Source organism: Ranitomeya imitator, chromosome 5, assembly GCF_032444005.1.
Source record: "Ranitomeya imitator isolate aRanImi1 chromosome 5, aRanImi1.pri, whole genome shotgun sequence".
In the NCBI taxonomy this organism is placed as follows: Eukaryota; Metazoa; Chordata; class Amphibia; order Anura; family Dendrobatidae; genus Ranitomeya; species Ranitomeya imitator.
In genome coordinates, this window is record NC_091286.1 from 339,479,918 (window position 1) to 339,496,472 (window position 16,555).

At 41.1% G+C, this 16,555-nt stretch overlaps 1 protein-coding gene across 4 annotated transcripts in view; it reads left to right on the plus strand.

Moving 5' to 3' along the window:
• Nucleotides 1-16,555, plus strand: part of SNX14 (sorting nexin 14) — a 115,084-nt gene that overhangs the window by 12,234 nt on the left and 86,295 nt on the right. For all 4 annotated transcript variants that reach the window (XM_069726417.1, XM_069726415.1, XM_069726416.1 and 1 more), the window contains exons 3-12: nt 460-536; nt 617-695; nt 3,495-3,538; nt 4,572-4,659; nt 7,460-7,544; nt 8,984-9,140; nt 9,679-9,754; nt 12,456-12,500; nt 12,600-12,680; nt 12,990-13,104. In XM_069726417.1, coding sequence (XP_069582518.1) covers nt 460-536; nt 617-695; nt 3,495-3,538; nt 4,572-4,659; nt 7,460-7,544; nt 8,984-9,140; nt 9,679-9,754; nt 12,456-12,500; nt 12,600-12,680; nt 12,990-13,104 — 847 coding nt within the window. The remainder of the gene's footprint in view (nt 1-459; nt 537-616; nt 696-3,494; nt 3,539-4,571; nt 4,660-7,459; nt 7,545-8,983; nt 9,141-9,678; nt 9,755-12,455; nt 12,501-12,599; nt 12,681-12,989; nt 13,105-16,555) is intronic.

The window sequence follows — 16,555 nt, forward strand, 5'->3', positions numbered from 1 at the left end:
TAGATGCCAGATAGTCCCACCACGCCCCCACCACTGATTGGCAGCTTTATGCCTATGCACAGTGTACTCAGAAAGCTGCCTATCGGTGGTGTGGGCGGGGTTATACAGAGGTCAGCATTCAGAGAACTGCTAGACCTGCAGCAGATAAAATAGTGATTTTATTAAACTTTCAGCAACCAGTAAGGTAAGTGATAAATAACTAGAATAGGGTTTCTGCCTCCACATTGTGCTGCTCTCTGATGGGGTAGCAAAAACCTGGTGATAAATTTCCTTTAAGTACTCTAATAGGACATATAGACAAGAATGGCATTAATGGGCTATCACGGTTTAAAAATCCCGTGGTCACCTTACCATGTCATTATAGTGTGTCGCTTCTTCCTCATTGCAGCTTGTATACTAGTAGTTCTACAACTATAGTAACTGTTCACATAACAGAGCTGGTCTATTTCTTCTCTGTAGCAGGCAGAAATACAAGAGCTTTTCCCACAAGGCCATAGCTGTGCAGTGTGTGGGAAAGTTAAGTGCAAAAGGCATAGGTAAGTTCAAGCCTAATGTAGACTAGAGCTGCACCATACTTCATTGTATTTCTAGGAGTAAAGGTTGTAATGTATTTCAGGCCAACACTGCAGCTGGAAAACTATCAGCCATGGCTGGACTTGAAGGTTTCTTCCAAAGTGGATGCATCACTCTCCGAGGTATTCCTGTTTTCTATGGGCATACTCTCAGGCTACGTGCTTACATTGAGCTTTTTGTGCGTTTTTTATGCTGCGCAGTTTTGCTGCTGCAAAAACACAGCGTCTTACAGTTCCAGTACAGTTGATGGGAATTATAGAAATCTCACGCCCACTGGGCTTTTATTTTACTCAGTGTAAACTGAGTGCGTGTTTGAGATCCGCAGCATGTCAACTTCTGACTTTTCTTCTGAGGATTTTTCTCATAGACTTGCATTAGATGCGGAAAATCTGCAGAAAAAAACTGCTTGTGAGATTTAAGGGCTTTTTCCGCTGTGGAAATGTTTTGTCAAAGCAAAAAGACAACAAACAAACAACAAAACAAAAAGTATCAAAGTATAAAAAAAGGTATAAAATATAAAGCAGCTTTATTTATAGCATGACACATTGAAAACACATGGGAGAAAAAAAACAGCACACAAAAGCGCAAAGAAAAACCGCAAGTAACCCAATTTAAATAATAGGTGCAGGAATTCCTGAGCGCCAAAAACTCACCAAACACTCATAATAATTAATAACCTTTTGGGGGGTTGTCTTGGCAAAAACATACCGTATATACTCGAGTATAAGCCGACCCGAGTATAAGCCCCGCCCCCTAATTTTGCAACAAAAAACTGGGAAAACTTTTTGACTCGAGTATAAGCCTAGGGTGGAAAATGCAGCAGCTACCGGTAAATGTCAAAAATAAAAATAGATACCAATAAAAGTAAAATTAATTGAGACATCAGTAGGTTATGCGATTTTGAATACCCATATTGAATCAGGAGCCCCATATAATGCTCCATACTGTTCATTATGGCCCCATAAGATGCTCCATATTAAAATATGCCCCATATAATGCTCCATACAGTTCATTATGGCCCCATAAAAAAATAGGCCCCATATAATGCTCCATACAGTTCATTATGGCCCCATAAGATGCTCCATATACAAATATACCCCATATAATGCTCCATGCAGTTCTTTATGGCCCCATAAGATGCCCCATATAATGCTCCATGCAGTTCTTTATGGCCCCATAGACGCCTCATATAATGCTCCATGCAGTTCTTTATGGCCCCATAGATGCCCCATATAATGCTCCATGCAGTTCTTAATGGCCCCATAGATACCCCATATAATGCTCCATGCAGTTATGTCCCCATAGATGCCCCATATAATGTTCCATGCAGTTATGTCCCCATAGATGCTCCATGCAGTTCTTTATGACCCCATAGATGCCCCATATAATGCTCCGTGCAGTTCTTTATGGCCCCATAGATGCTCCATATAATGCTCCATGCAGTTCTTTATGGCCCCATAGATACCCCATATAATGCTCCATGCAGTTATGTCCCCATAGATGCTCCATGCAGTTATGTCCCCATAGATGCTCCATGCAGTTCTTTATGGCCCCATAGATGCCCCATATAATGCTCCATGCAGTTCTTTATGGCCCCATATACGCTCCATATACAAATATACCTCATATAATGCTCCATGCAGTTCTTTATGGCCCCATAAGATGCCCCATATAATGCTCCATGCAGTTCTTTATGGCCCCATAGACGCCTCATATAATGCTCCATGCAGTTCTTTATGGCCCCATAGATGCCCCATATAATGCTCCATGCAGTTCTTAATGGCCCCATAGATACCCCATATAATGCTCCATGCAGTTATGTCCCCATAGATGCCACATATAATGTTCCATGCAGTTATGTCCCCATAGAAGCTCCATGCAGTTCTTTATGACCCCATAGATGCCCCATATAATGCTCCGTGCAGTTCTTTATGGCCCCATAGATGCTCCATATAATGCTCCATGCAGTTCTTTATGGCCCCATAGATACCCCATATAATGCTCCATGCAGTTATGTCCCCATAGATGCTCCATGCAGTTATGTCCCCATAGATGCTCCATGCAGTTCTTTATGGCCCCATAGATGCCCCATATAATGCTCCATGCAGTTCTTTATGGCCCCATATACGCTCCATATAGCATTGTGCCACATGTAATGCTGCTGCACTAAAAAAAAAAAAAAAAAATGACATACTCACCTCTCGTTGCTGCCCGCTGCTCCTCAGCGTCCCGTCTCTCCGCAGTGACTGTTCAGGTAGAGGGCATTGTGCACACTAATGCGTCATCACGCCCTCTGACCTGAACAGTCACTGCAGACGACACGGAAGATGAGGCAGTGCTGGAACGCGGAAAGGTGAATATGACATACTTATCTACTCCCGGCGCTCCTGACGCTGTCCCTGCCTGTCCCACGTCTCCGGGAGTCAGCAGCTTCTTCCTGTAGTGAGCGGTCACGTGGCACCTCTCATTACAGTAATGAATATGCGGCTCCATCCCTATGGGAGTGGAGTCCATATTCATTACTATAATGAGCGGTACCAGTGACCGCTGAACAGGGAAAGAAGCTGCCGCGCCCCAAGACCGTGGGACATGTGGGACAGCGCCAGGAGTGCTGGGAGCAGGTGAGTATTTGACAGTCCTCGCTCCCCCTCACCTGCCGATCCCCCCGCCTTCCATTACTCGAGTATAAGCCGAGAGGGGCACTTTCAGCCCATTTTTTTGGGCTGAAAATCTCAGCTTATACTCGAGTATATATGGTATATATATTTCTTTTTAATTCATATTTTAGTATTTTGAGCTAAAAGGTATACATTGAGTACTGCTATACCTAGTACAGTGTTTTAGGAGGTGCATGGATTCGAAGAAAAGAATGTTCTGATTATGACTGTTCAAAGGCTTATCATGCGTTATTTTCTTTATAGGTGTTTGAACTCGTACTGGAAAACTTTGTTTACCCCTGGTATCGGTACGTTGGTATCCCAAATCATTGCCTAATTGATAAATCTGTGGCTCACTTCATTATATTTTTTCTTTTTTCAGAGAAGGGTCACATGCTCAGATCGCCCCTGTGTAGTAGAATTAGAGCATTGCTATGAGCGTCGACCACAGGGTGGTTCTCATAGCAATCTGGCATCAACAACCATAGAGGTCTCAAGGAGACCTTTGGTTGTCATGCCGACACACGGCTGACCCCGATGGCCGAAAGCGTTTGTTAAATGCCGCTGTCAGAGTTTGACACTGACATTTAACTAGTTAATAGATAACTAGTTAATCACTGTCCGCCCGCGCCTATTGCGGGCACATGTCAGCTGTTCACCGTCGGAGCTCTCATCAAAGCGGGGGTTCTGCCATCAGACGTACTATTCTGTCCGATGGCAGAAAAGGGGTTAATTACTTTTTTTAGTGATTTAATTCAGAATTGAAGTGAGTTTAATGGACTTATTTATAGGAAAAAGTGATACTATTTTAAAAACCGTACCCCTCAACATATTCAAAACTGCTGTCAGGTAGTTTAACCCTCGAGGTGCTTTTCAGGAATTAACACAAAATGGAATGACAAGACTGAAAAAGTGTATTTTTTCCCACTAAAATGTCAGTAACATCTGAACAGGCCATTGTAGCTGTCAGACTCTAAAGCCATTAACTGGCCTTGTATTGACATGGCAACCATCAGGACCACACAATCGTGATCTCAGAAGGGAACCCCCACACTATTGAGCATCTAGAGGCCGATGTCACTATTGACAGCCGCATCTATGTGCTTAACCGGCTGTGGTCAGTCCCAGTAGGAATCGTGGCAGAGGCAGCATTGTGTCAGATATAGTGTTCAGCTGACAGATTCAACATTTCCCCTGTTGGATGCTATCCTCTTATTTCAGGCCAGCTAAAAGGTGTATGGGTGATCATTAAGAGGTTAATGTAATTTGTTTTCTCCGCATGTGAAGGATTTCTTTGCGATATTCTAGTAATAAATGTATTTTTGTTTTAATTTATGACAGTCACATAACTGAAGATGAATCTTCCGTAGATGAACTGAGGTTGACATTGAGATTCTTTGCGTCAGTTCTTGTGCGAAGAATACAAAAGGTGATCACATGATAATTTTATTACTATTTTATTTTTACATTTGTCATGGATTAATGGTGCTATTAAATAATGATGATGTACAATCAAAAATTATATTGTGGTACTGTGTTGGCCAGAAAAATCATAAATTATTTCATGTCCAAAAAGACACAAGCATTCTGCATGTCATACATTTGTTGGCTAACCAGAATCAGCTGTGACCCCCATGCTGTCCTGTCTGTATACTCTTTTGCTTCCTCCCCTGCCCAGGAGCTGTGGTATGATCAGACCATGTCCCTGTATGGTCAGACACACCCATTACACAGTAAACAGCAGGGGCACATTAATAAGATTATATCAGCACAGGGACATTTTATTTAATCACATCCAATTGTGGAAATTATTATTATTCCAAGATCTACTGATTGAAATGTATTTTGCTGTGGTAGCTATTAATAAACAAATCAAATGTCACCCACCCACCCTGATGTTTAAGATGCTATTGCTGCAGTAAAGGTACCGTCACACTCAGCGACGCTGCAGCGATATAGACAACGAGCTGATCGCTGCAGCGTCGCTGTTTAGGTCGCTGTAGAGACGTCAAACACAGCAACTTCAGAACGATGCAGGAGCGATCCAGTGACGTAACGGTGACTCACTTATCGTTCTCGCTGGTTGTTGGCTCCATGTAATAACATTGCTGGCATCGTTGCTTTTGATGTCAAACATGACAATACACAACGACCTGACGACGAAATAAAGTTCTGGACTTCTAGCTCCGACCAGTGATGGCACAGCGGGATCCTGATCGCTGCTGTGCGTCAAACACAACGAGATCGTTATCCAGGACGCTGCAACGTCACGGATCGTTGTCGTTCTCGTTGTAAAGTTGCTGAGTGTGACGGTACCTTAACTGACGTCATATGAGTCATGGTCAGAGCTTCTGAGCTCAGTAATTGACTGCAGCACTGTTGACCTAATATTAGCACTGCAGACAAACAGAGACTTCGGCAGCAGCGGAGAACTGACATTTGACCTAAGGACAGTCATTCATCCCTTGGATGTATCCATACCTCCAGGTTGGTAAAGACATACCACTCTTGGACGTATGGATACTCCATAGCTTTAATGCGGCGCTGCAGCAGGGCACCAAAAGGCATCAGTCAACAGGAGGAGTGGGGTAGTGCTGCACCTCTGCAACTACGATCTCTGTTATTGGCTGTTCAATTATCAAACAAATTTTACCACTGTCATGATTTACAATAAGTCACGAAAAAACAGTCTCAGAATCACTGTGATCTGTTGAAGCGTTCTAGAGTTGTTACAACAGAAAGTGACAGTGGTCAGAATTGTAAAATTTGACCTGGTCAGGAAGGTGAAAACAGGCTTGGGAGGTAAAGGGGTTAAATGAGTTCATTCTTGGTTTGGTTCTAAAAGGTGATAACCCTTTTATAAAGCTACATTAATCATAAAAAAACTGAGCCTGCTCCATACTCAGCAGATAATGGCTTAACAAAGATCGGGAGCAGCCGATCTCCGTCTTTGCTGTTAACTTAAATGTCACTGTCGATGTCAGACAGATGCATTTAAGTTATGTGGTCTAGGGGCACACGTCATTCCACATGCCCCATGTGTCCTCCTCTGCCTCGTGGTTGCGGAGTGCTGGTGGGTTATTTGGGGTCTGATGAAGACCACTGTACCTGCTGTTAAAGGGAGTCTGTCAGCAGGTGAAAGAAAGCATGTCACTTAATCAAAATGACGGTGCCTGCGCGCCTTCTCTTATTGGCTAGTGTCTATTACCTTCCTGTGTTTCAAAGAACAAAAATTGCCATCTATATGGCGCCGTCGGGTGCACCTGCGCATTAGCATCTATTGCGTTCCGATAAATGCTGCGCAAGGACCGCCACCAGCTCCTTGTTGCTGCAGCCCTAAAAAATGTACACTGCAAGAAAATAGCACCAGCTCTGTACGAGATAGATGCTACTGCCCAAGCACCTCCGCTGGCTTTTTGTTGCTGCAGTAAAAAAAAAAAAAAGTACACTACAAGAAAATGGCGGTGGTGCTTGCGCAGTAGCATCTATCGGAATGCGATAGATGCTAATTTGCAGGCGCACCCAACGGCGCCATATTGATGGTGATTTTTTTGTTCTTTGAAACACAGAAAGATAATAGGCATTAACCAATAAGAGAGAGTGCGCAGGCGCCGCCATTTTGATGAAGTGACATGTTTTTTTCAAATACACACATTAGTATATTCATTATGCAAACTAGGGGGCAGGTCAGTGAGGGGTCAGTGAGCTGTCAGCAGTCTGCATTATGAATATCTAATGAGAGCACCACATACACCAACCACACCTTAGGACATAGCATATCATTAACACAAAACTGAAAGTAAAGATTGCGAAACAACCACGAGGGATTTCATCAACCAAGGTATCATTTCATTCAGTATAACGGCGCTGACCTGACACTGTATGTGGGTTACTGTGCACAATCCCACTGACAGGTTCCCTTTAAGTCATGGACACTCCTTTTTAAGATAATCCATTAACACAGTAAAGAAAAAAAAATTAAAAGGCCAAAATAGCTGAGCTAGCCCCCTCCACAACACAGCACTAACTACGTGCCAACACTGCACACTCTTCCCTGTGTTGGCTAAAGCCATTCCTTGAGGTGCCACCGTTCATAATTGAAGCATATTAGGAAGTTGTTTCTTTCTTTCTATTTAAAATGCATCCAAATATTTTTTTACCTATTTTTTTTAGCAGGATAGCCTTTCCTAAAGTGCAGATTAAAAAAAAAAATGTTTTCTCATTTCTAGGTGGATATTCCATTTGTTATAACGAGAAAACTATTAAAAGCTGCTATGAAGCATATTGAAATAATTTCAAAAGCCAGACACAAAGGTAAATTGGCTTTCAGGATATTACAGCATATTTGACATCTCCGAATCAACCCTCTGGTCTTTATTATCTTTTTACTTTCATGATTAGGGAATTTCGTGAACACATCAAAGACTTAGGCTACGTTCACATTAGCGTTGTGCACCGCTGCGTCCACGACGCACGCAAAAACGCACCAAAACGCACGCAGAAACGCTGCGTTTTGCGATGCATGCGTCGTTTTTTGCCGAAATTTGGACGCAAGAAAAATGCAACTTGTTGCGTTTTCTTGGTCCTACGCTTGCGGCAAAAAAGACGCATGCGTCGCACAACGCAACAAACAAAAACGCATGCGTCCCCCATGTTAAATATAGGGACGCATGCGTCGCCGCTGCGTCGCCCGACGCAAACCCGACGCAAACTAGCATAACGCTAGTGTGAACGTAGCCTTAGTGAACCTGACAGCTGATACATGCTGGCCAATCAGTCTGCAGCATGTCTCCTCTTGTAGAAAACTTGTCACTCGGGTAAATGTTGTAAACACATGATTTTATTGTGTGCAAGCAATAAAAAGTGAGGAAGACATTTGAGTCCTACAACGACCTTCATCAGTCAGACAGATTGCAGTGTGCACAGGGTTCCAGGCAGAAACGACCGCTCAGGATCAGCAGCACATGTATCAGGCACTGGCTGTATTATCTCAGCCTGGTAGGTTTGACTCTGAAATGCAGCAGCGTTTCCGAGAGAAAACTTACTTTTAGTAGCTGGGGGGACTGAGCCGCACTGTACACTAGTCGTACAGGCAGGTCCCCGGCGGTTTCTCCCTTTCCTGTGAAAGTGGCTGACAGGTCTGTGCCTATACGCGTCCCGTACATGTCAGTTACTGTCAGCGGGCAGGAAGAAGCCGAAGGTGCGGATCGGTCCCCCGTGCAGCAACATTCATTTTGCATGGTCCTTTTGGTATACTGTGTATGGTATGGCTAAACAAGGTCTCGCTCACGTTTATCAACGGATTATAATTGAAGGATGCCGATAACACGGTGTGTTGTGAGGGACAATGTCCTCAGAACTGTTGCTCTGAAACTGCAAATCTAACATACTTGAAGACACAAAAAGAGCATAGCGAGGTCAAAAATACTCTGTTGTAATGAAGTCACAGTAAATGAGCAAGTGCTAGTCAAAAAATGAAAAAAAATACAGGGTATTTAGTTAATAAGTTTTTTTGAAAAAAAATGTATATTAAGCTGTTCCACCAATCGCCAAGGTATACCCATATAGAGCAGTCCTATCTAATGTATATAATCCCTATCTGATGTATTAAAAACCTGATCATCTGTATAATACCTGTATAAGCAGGGTTCAGAGAGAAAATCTATCTAACATACTGTAATGGTTGGGGAAACGGTATTGGTTCAGATCGTTAATTTTTTAATACTTTTTTTCATTTTTTTTATTTCAATAAGTAAAAAACTCAGAGTTTCTGCAGCAGGCGGCACTCGAGGAATATGGACCTGATCTTCATGTTGCATTGAGAAGTCGCAGAGATGAACTTTGCTACCTCCGAAAACTTACGGAGCTTCTTTTCCCATTTATTCTACCACCAAAAGCAACAGAGAGCAGGTGAATTTTCAGTTTTGTCCTAAGTGACAACATCCTCCTTTCAGTTTGTGCTTTAGTTATGATCAGATCTTCCTAGATGTACAGCGGGATATTTTGTAGTTTGTAAATGCCAATATTTTAATACTCTTTATTGTCAGTCCATTTGATGGTAAACGGTAGTCTTATCAATGTAATCCCCTCTCTAAAGTAAGCTGCTCTGGCGACAAGTGAATTTTCATGGGTTCAGCTCCTGAGACCCCCAGCAAGTTGCCAGTGTCTGTATATTCCCCTATCTAGTGTCTATTGATATGTATGTAATGCATGGATGGGCTAGACCACAGTGACCGGAGCCGCTCTTACACTCATGGCTCTCTGCTCTGCTTTCATGATGTCCATACGCTTTAACAGGGCACATGTGCAAGAATTATATCCAGGGAAAAAAATGTAAACGTCTCTCTAGTAGTAGTATAATATTTCTGAAGCAAAATTCTTTTTTTTGTCAAGTATGCACAACAATATCCATTTCTAATACCACGTTTTTGTATGTTAATTATTGCAGACCTTTGACATTGCTTCTGAGAGAGATTCTTTCTGGTTCTGTGTTCCTCCCCTCAATGGACTTCTTGGCTGATCCAGTAGGTTTCTATGAATATATTGCAGATTTGTTAGTTTGTAGGTGGGGGTAATATTATGTGCTCATATGGTAATATAGATCTTTGCATCAATAGTTGAAAAAACAAGCAAAAACTAATTAGTCCGGGGTCACTTTACCGTATAAAATGGCTGAGCTCTGAGATAAAAAATTGCATAGCATTTGTGATTTTCTCATGTTGATTAGGCATGAGAGAAGAATGGCAGCATGCTGTGATTTGCAGGGAGACTCTGCTCACTCTCACCCATACAAGTCTATGGGTGAGAGTGACAACGCACAGCACTCGGATATCACCTGAGTGCGGTGTGATATACGTCGGCAGCAGAGGAGGTGGAGAAATGAATTTCTCCACCTCCTCCACAGCTGTGAGAGATGATCAGAGCCCAGTAGCATGACCCTCGGCTCCCGCTCGCAGCAGAGCTGGAGCTGAGGGTCATTAGCATATCACATCCGATGCCATCTGCTAGTGTGACCCCAGCCTTAGTTGTGTACTCCAAAAATCTGGTCTTTTATGGAAGCGTGCCATTTACAGTTTACACAAAGCCATATGAGGGGGTACCACAAAAAAAATGAGAATTACTTATTCATTTTTTTTTTATTCAAGATAAAATTTTGGAAATATTAATCCCCTTCAAAATACTGTGCATTAGATAATATGCACTTGTCCCAACAGTTTTTCCATTGTTCAAAACATATATTCTTCTTAAGTGATGCTGGTAAGTGCCTCCAGCTATTTTTTCTTAACCTCTTCTACGTCCTGATAACGCTTTCCCTTTGGGTTTTTGTTTGTTCTTTGGGATCAGAATCCGTCGCAACTAGCAAGGGCTAGGTCTGGTGAGTAAGGGGGGTCAAACTGCTGTCATGCCGTTTTTTTTCTAAAAACTAGTTGATTTTCAATGCTGTGTACGCAGACTAATTGTCGCGATGAAGCAGCCAGGCCACCTATCACCACTATTCAGATTTTTTTTTTGTCACTGCCTCACACAATCGCTTCAGTACCTCCAGAAAGTAATGTTGGTTCACAGTGGTTCCTTGAGGAGCAAATTCAATGTGAATGACTCATTTGATGTTGAAAAAATAAGCAATCATGGTCTTTTAAACTTGATTTCACTTGCTGTGCTTTTTTTTGGTCTGGGCTATGAAGCGGTCTTCCATCGGCTGGACTGCTGGTTTTGTTTCAGGATCATAAGCGTAACACAAAGATTCATCACCTGTGGTGACTTTTGACAAAAAGAAATCATGGTCAGTCTGTGCCTGTTCTTTCAATACCCAACACATTCTCATACGGTTCTCCCTCTGGTCATCGGAAAGAACTCCTGGAACAAACGTTGCTGCTGCGCATTTCATATTCGACTCTTCAGTTGGATTCTTTGGCATGAACCCCAGGAAATTCCAGTTATTTCCTGCAATTTTCTGATTGTTTTGCGATGATCAAGCATGTTGAGGGGCAACCTGAAGAGGTTTCATCTTTAAGTGACATTTGGCCTCTTCTGAACCTGGCAGACTACTTGTAAATCCTGGCTTAGAGCTTCCTTCCCATAAGCTTCTAGAAGCATTGAAACGGTTCCTGCCTTTGCTTTCTTTAACAGGAAACAGAATTACATGTTTGCAGGTTGGTTCTTAAAATTTGCCATCGAAGAGAGCGTTGGGAGAGTATAGTTTTTTGGTGAAATGCAAAACAGTTTGTGGCAGAAAATTAATACTGCACATCACCCTGAAAACACCATCCCCACCGTCAGACATTGTTGTGGCAGCATCATGCTGTGGGGATGTTTTTCCTCAACAGTGACACGGTAGCTGGTCAGCGTTGATGGTTGGAGCTAAATACACTGGAATCCTGGAGGAAAACCTTTTGAATTCTGCAAAATAGGGTTTAAATCAAAGCATATCCATGTGTGTGAATGGCTGTCACAATCTTGACCTAAATCCCTTTGAGAATCTGTGGCAAGGCTTGAAAATTGCTGTTCACAGACGCATCCATCCAATCTCACGGAGCTAGAGCTAGTTTGAATGGGCAAAAATGTCAGCCTCTGGATACGCAAAGAAGGTAGAGACATACCCCAAAGATATATCGCAGTAATTGCAGCAAAAGGTGGTCCTACAAAGTATTAAGTTGGGTCTGAATACAAATGCACGTCACAATTTTCAGTATTTATAGTTTTTCAATATTTAGAAAACCAGGTATCATTTCCTTTACATTTCACAAATACTTGATACTTTGTGTTCGCATATCAGATCAAATCCCAATAAAATATATTTAAGTTTGTGGGTGTAGCGTGATAAAATATTGAAAAGTTCACCGGGTATGAATACTTTTTCAAGGCACTATGTGACATATCATTTCTGAAGGCCAAGCTCTGAAATTGTAAGCAAAATCCAAAAAGATTTGGTGCAGATTTCCCTGTGGATTCTTTCAGAGTTACTAGGGATGACATAGCTATTCCTGTGTGTGATTTTAGCATTATAATTGGATGTGCCATCTTTTTATCTTATAGATGTGTGATCTGTCCTTTTTGTATGTCAATATAATAAATAGAAAATCTACTTAATTTCATCAAATGTAAAAGTTTGTTTCTAGTTACCAGTAATTGTTTTTTTTTCTCCCTGTGCGTGAGCGAATAGATATATTCGTATATGTGTGTGCAACACTGTTTATTTGTAATGTATGTGAATGTTTTTTCTAGGACAATGTTAACCGGTTGCTCCTTATTTTCATTGACAATAGTCCTGTGAGTATTTTTTTATTTTTGGCATACTATTTGCTCTTCAAGTCTTCTAAGTTCTTTTCATTTTTTTTTTTAACATGTGTCGATTAAATTTTGTTTTAGCCTGAACAAGCAACTGAGCCAACTTCCAGTTTGGTACCATTCCTCCAAAAATTTGCAGAGCCTAAAAACAAGAATCCTTCGGTACGTGCCATGCTTTGCTTTAAATAACAAAATCATACTCTTAAATTAAATCAAAATTGAAATATATCTGAAGTCAATGACCATAAAAAATGTATTACAGATATTTTTGGGTGTCCTGTTCTGGACGGTTTGAATTAGGAAAAATGAGCAATAGTTTATTGTGAAAAATTACATATCTAAAATTTCAATGATTGAATTACCATTGGGATAGCACTGTTTTATTGTTGTTGTGAAATCATACTTTTTTGCCCGATTTATGTTGTGTTCTACCAGTTTCTTAATGATTTAGTGGACTTATTTAATTTCCAGGTCCTGAAGCTAGAGTTGAAGGAGATCCGGGCAGAGCAGGACCTTCTTTTCCGCTTCATGAATTTTTTGAAACAAGAAGGAGCTGTGCATGTTTTACAGTTTTGCTTGACCGTGGGTAAGTTAATGGAAAATCACAGAAGCCATGTGCAAGCTAAAAATGAGAATTAAAATGATTTAAAACCCCTTCATGACCAGGTCTGCCAGCTGCTGTGACCTGTTCAGACCATGCTATCAGCATGATCTAAGAGGCTTCTGTCAGAGTAGCACTGACCAGTGATTAAAATAATAAAAGTCCCATAGAGGGACTAAGTAAAAAAAAAAATTGTAAAATTCTAAAAAAAATAAATAAAATTCTACCAATAAATACATATGAAAAAGACAAAAATTTAGCGTGGTATACTTGCAGCTCATAAACGCATGTTCACTTTGGCCATAAAGCATACAAAACCTACAAGAAGCAAAATAAACATAAATCCTGCTGTAAATAAGTAAAAAGCAAGAGGGCATTTAAATAACACAGGGTTCTTTGTAATAATGTTTTTGATCAAAAATGGCATAAAATCCATCCCACAGTCGACAAGGTGATTCTGATCTGGACGGTCCTACGCTGTCTAATATTAAAAACCTTACCATGTGTCAGAGTTGACCTCCTTGTGTGAATAAGGGCAGACAAAAGGACTGGGTCCCGACCTGTGGACACCAGCCTGGGGAAGCTTTTAAATGTAATTTCCAGCTCAAGGGAGAGAGGGAGGCCACACCCCGGCTTGCACAGAATGCAAAAATACAAAAAAACAAACAAATTGAGCTTGGTATAAGTTGGTATACATGTAGCACATAAATGCATGTTCACTTTGGCCATAAATCATACAAAACCTACTAGAAGCAAAATAAACATAAACCATGCTGGTAAGGTTTTTAATATTAGAAAGTGTAGGACCGTCCCAATCGGGGTCACCTTATCAATGGTGGGATGGCTTTTATGCCAATTTTGATCAAAAACAGTATTACTATGAACCCTGTGTTATTTAACTGCACTCTTGTTTTTTACTTATTTAGTTACAGCAGGGTCTGTTTATTTAGCTTCTTGTAGGTTTTGTTTTCAATAAATACAGGTTTATGTAAAAAAAATACACATAGAGAAATAAATTATATCTCTTAGAATTAGAGCGATGCGATAATTCTTTTTTCTATAAAATAGTTTTTGTGTAAAAGCACGAAAACATAAAATATACAAATGTGGTTTCACTTAAATCATACTGACCCGAAGAGTAAAGCTGTTTCATAACTTTTACCACACGGTGAACTGCATATACCTTCCCCCCCAAAAAAAAAAACAAAAACAAAAAAAAAAAAAAACTTTTTTTTAATAATTCTGTCTCCCTAAAATAGGAATAGAAAGCGATCTAAAAATGTCATGTGCCCAAAAATGGTAACCATAATAAAAACCTCAACTCGTCCCGCAAATAAACTGTCACATGGCTGTCGTTAGAAATGTAGAAAGAGTATAACTCTCAAAATATGGAGATGCAAAAACTTGTGTTTGCAAATAATAGCATCTTTTAGTTTGACAGCAGCCAAATGGTACAAATAAAAGTAAATTTTTAGAGTATCCTCTAGGCTGGTAATATGCTTATGTGGTTATACTGAGGAGGTGCCATGTTTTATATAAAACACTAGCTGAAGAGCCCGGCGTTGCCTGGGCATAGTAAATATCTGTGGTTAGTTATAGCACCACACTTCTCTTATTTTCCCATCACGCCTCTCATTTTCCCAATCACATCTTTCATTTTCCCCCTCACATCTCTCATTTTCTCCCTCACACCTCTCATTTTCTCCCTCACTCCTTATTTTCCCCCTCACTCCTTATTTTCCCCCTCACTCCTTATTTTCCCCCTCACTCCTTATTTCCCCCCTCACTCCTTATTTCCCCCCTCACTCCTTATTTCCCCCCTCACTCCTCTCATTCACCCCTAACACTTGTCATTTCGACCTCACATCTGTCATTTTCTGATCACTCCACTATTTTCCCTCACTCCTCTCATTTTGCACTCACACCTTTTCATTTTCACTTCACACCTCTCATTTTCACCTCAGTATATACATGTTTGTCATCTCCCTTATATATAGTATACACCTGTATGTCATCTCCTGTATATAGTATATACCTGTATGTCATCTCCCCTGTATATAGTATATACCTGCTGTGTGTCATCTCCCCTGTATATAGTATATACCTGTATGTCATCTCCTCCTATATATAGTATATACCTGTATGTCATCTCCTCCTGTATATAGTATATACCTGTGTGTCATCTTCTCCTGTATATAGTATATACCTGTATGTCATCTTCTATATATAGCATATACCTGTATGTAATCTCCTCCTGTATATAGTATATACCTGTAGGTCATCTGCTCCTGTATATAGTATATACCTGTATGTCATCTCCTCCTGTATATATATGTACCTGTATGCCATCTCCTCCTCTATATAGTATATACCTGTGTCATCTCTCCTGTATATAGTATATATCTGTGTGTCATCTCCCCTGTATATAGTATATACCTGTGTGTCATCTCCTCCTGTATTAGACCTCGTTCACACGTTATTTGCTCAGTATTTTTACCTCAGTATTTGTAAGCTAAATTGGCAGCCTGATAAATCCCCAGCCAACAGGAAGCCCTCCCCCTGGCAGTATATATTAGCTCACACATACACATAATAGACAGGTCATGTGACTGACAGCTGCCGTATTTCCTATATGGTACATTTGTTGCTCTTGTAGTTTGTCTGCTTATTAATCAGATTTTTATTTTTGAAGATAATACCAGACTTGTGTGTGTTTTAGGGCGAGTTTCGTTTGTCAAGTTGTGTGTGTTGAGTTGTGTGTGGCGACATGCATGTAGCGACTTTTGTGGAATGAGTTTTGTGTGGCAACATGCGTGTAGCAATTTTTTGTGTGTGAAGTTGCATGTGACAGGTTAGTGTAGCAAGTTGTGTGCAGCAAGTTTTGCGCATGGCGAGTTTTGCGCGTGGCAAGTTTTATGTGTGGTGCCTTTTGAGTATGTGCAAGTTTTGTGTGAGGCAACTTTTGCATGTGTTGCAACTTTTGTGCATGTGGCAATTTTTCCGCGTGTGCAAGTTTTGCGTGTGGTGAGTTTTCCATGAGGTGTGTTTTGCACTTGTGGCGAGTTTTGCGTGAGCCTAGTTTTTGCATGTGGCGAGTTTTGAGCGGCGACTTTTGTGTTTTGACTTTTATGTGGCGAGGTTGGTGTATGTGTGGTGAAATGTGTGCTGAGGGTGGTATATGTGTTCAAGCACGTGGTAGTGTGTGGCGCATTTTTTGTGTGTGTTCATATCCCCGTGTGTGGTGAGTATCCCATGTCGGGGCCCCACCTTAGCAACTGTACGGTATATACTCTTTGGCGCCATCGCTCTCACTCTTTAAGTCCCCCTTGTTCACATCTGGCAGCTGTCAATTTGCCTCCAACACTTTTCCTTTCACTTTTCCCCATTATGTAGATAGGGGAAAAATTGTTTGGTGAATTGTAAAGCGCGGGGTTAA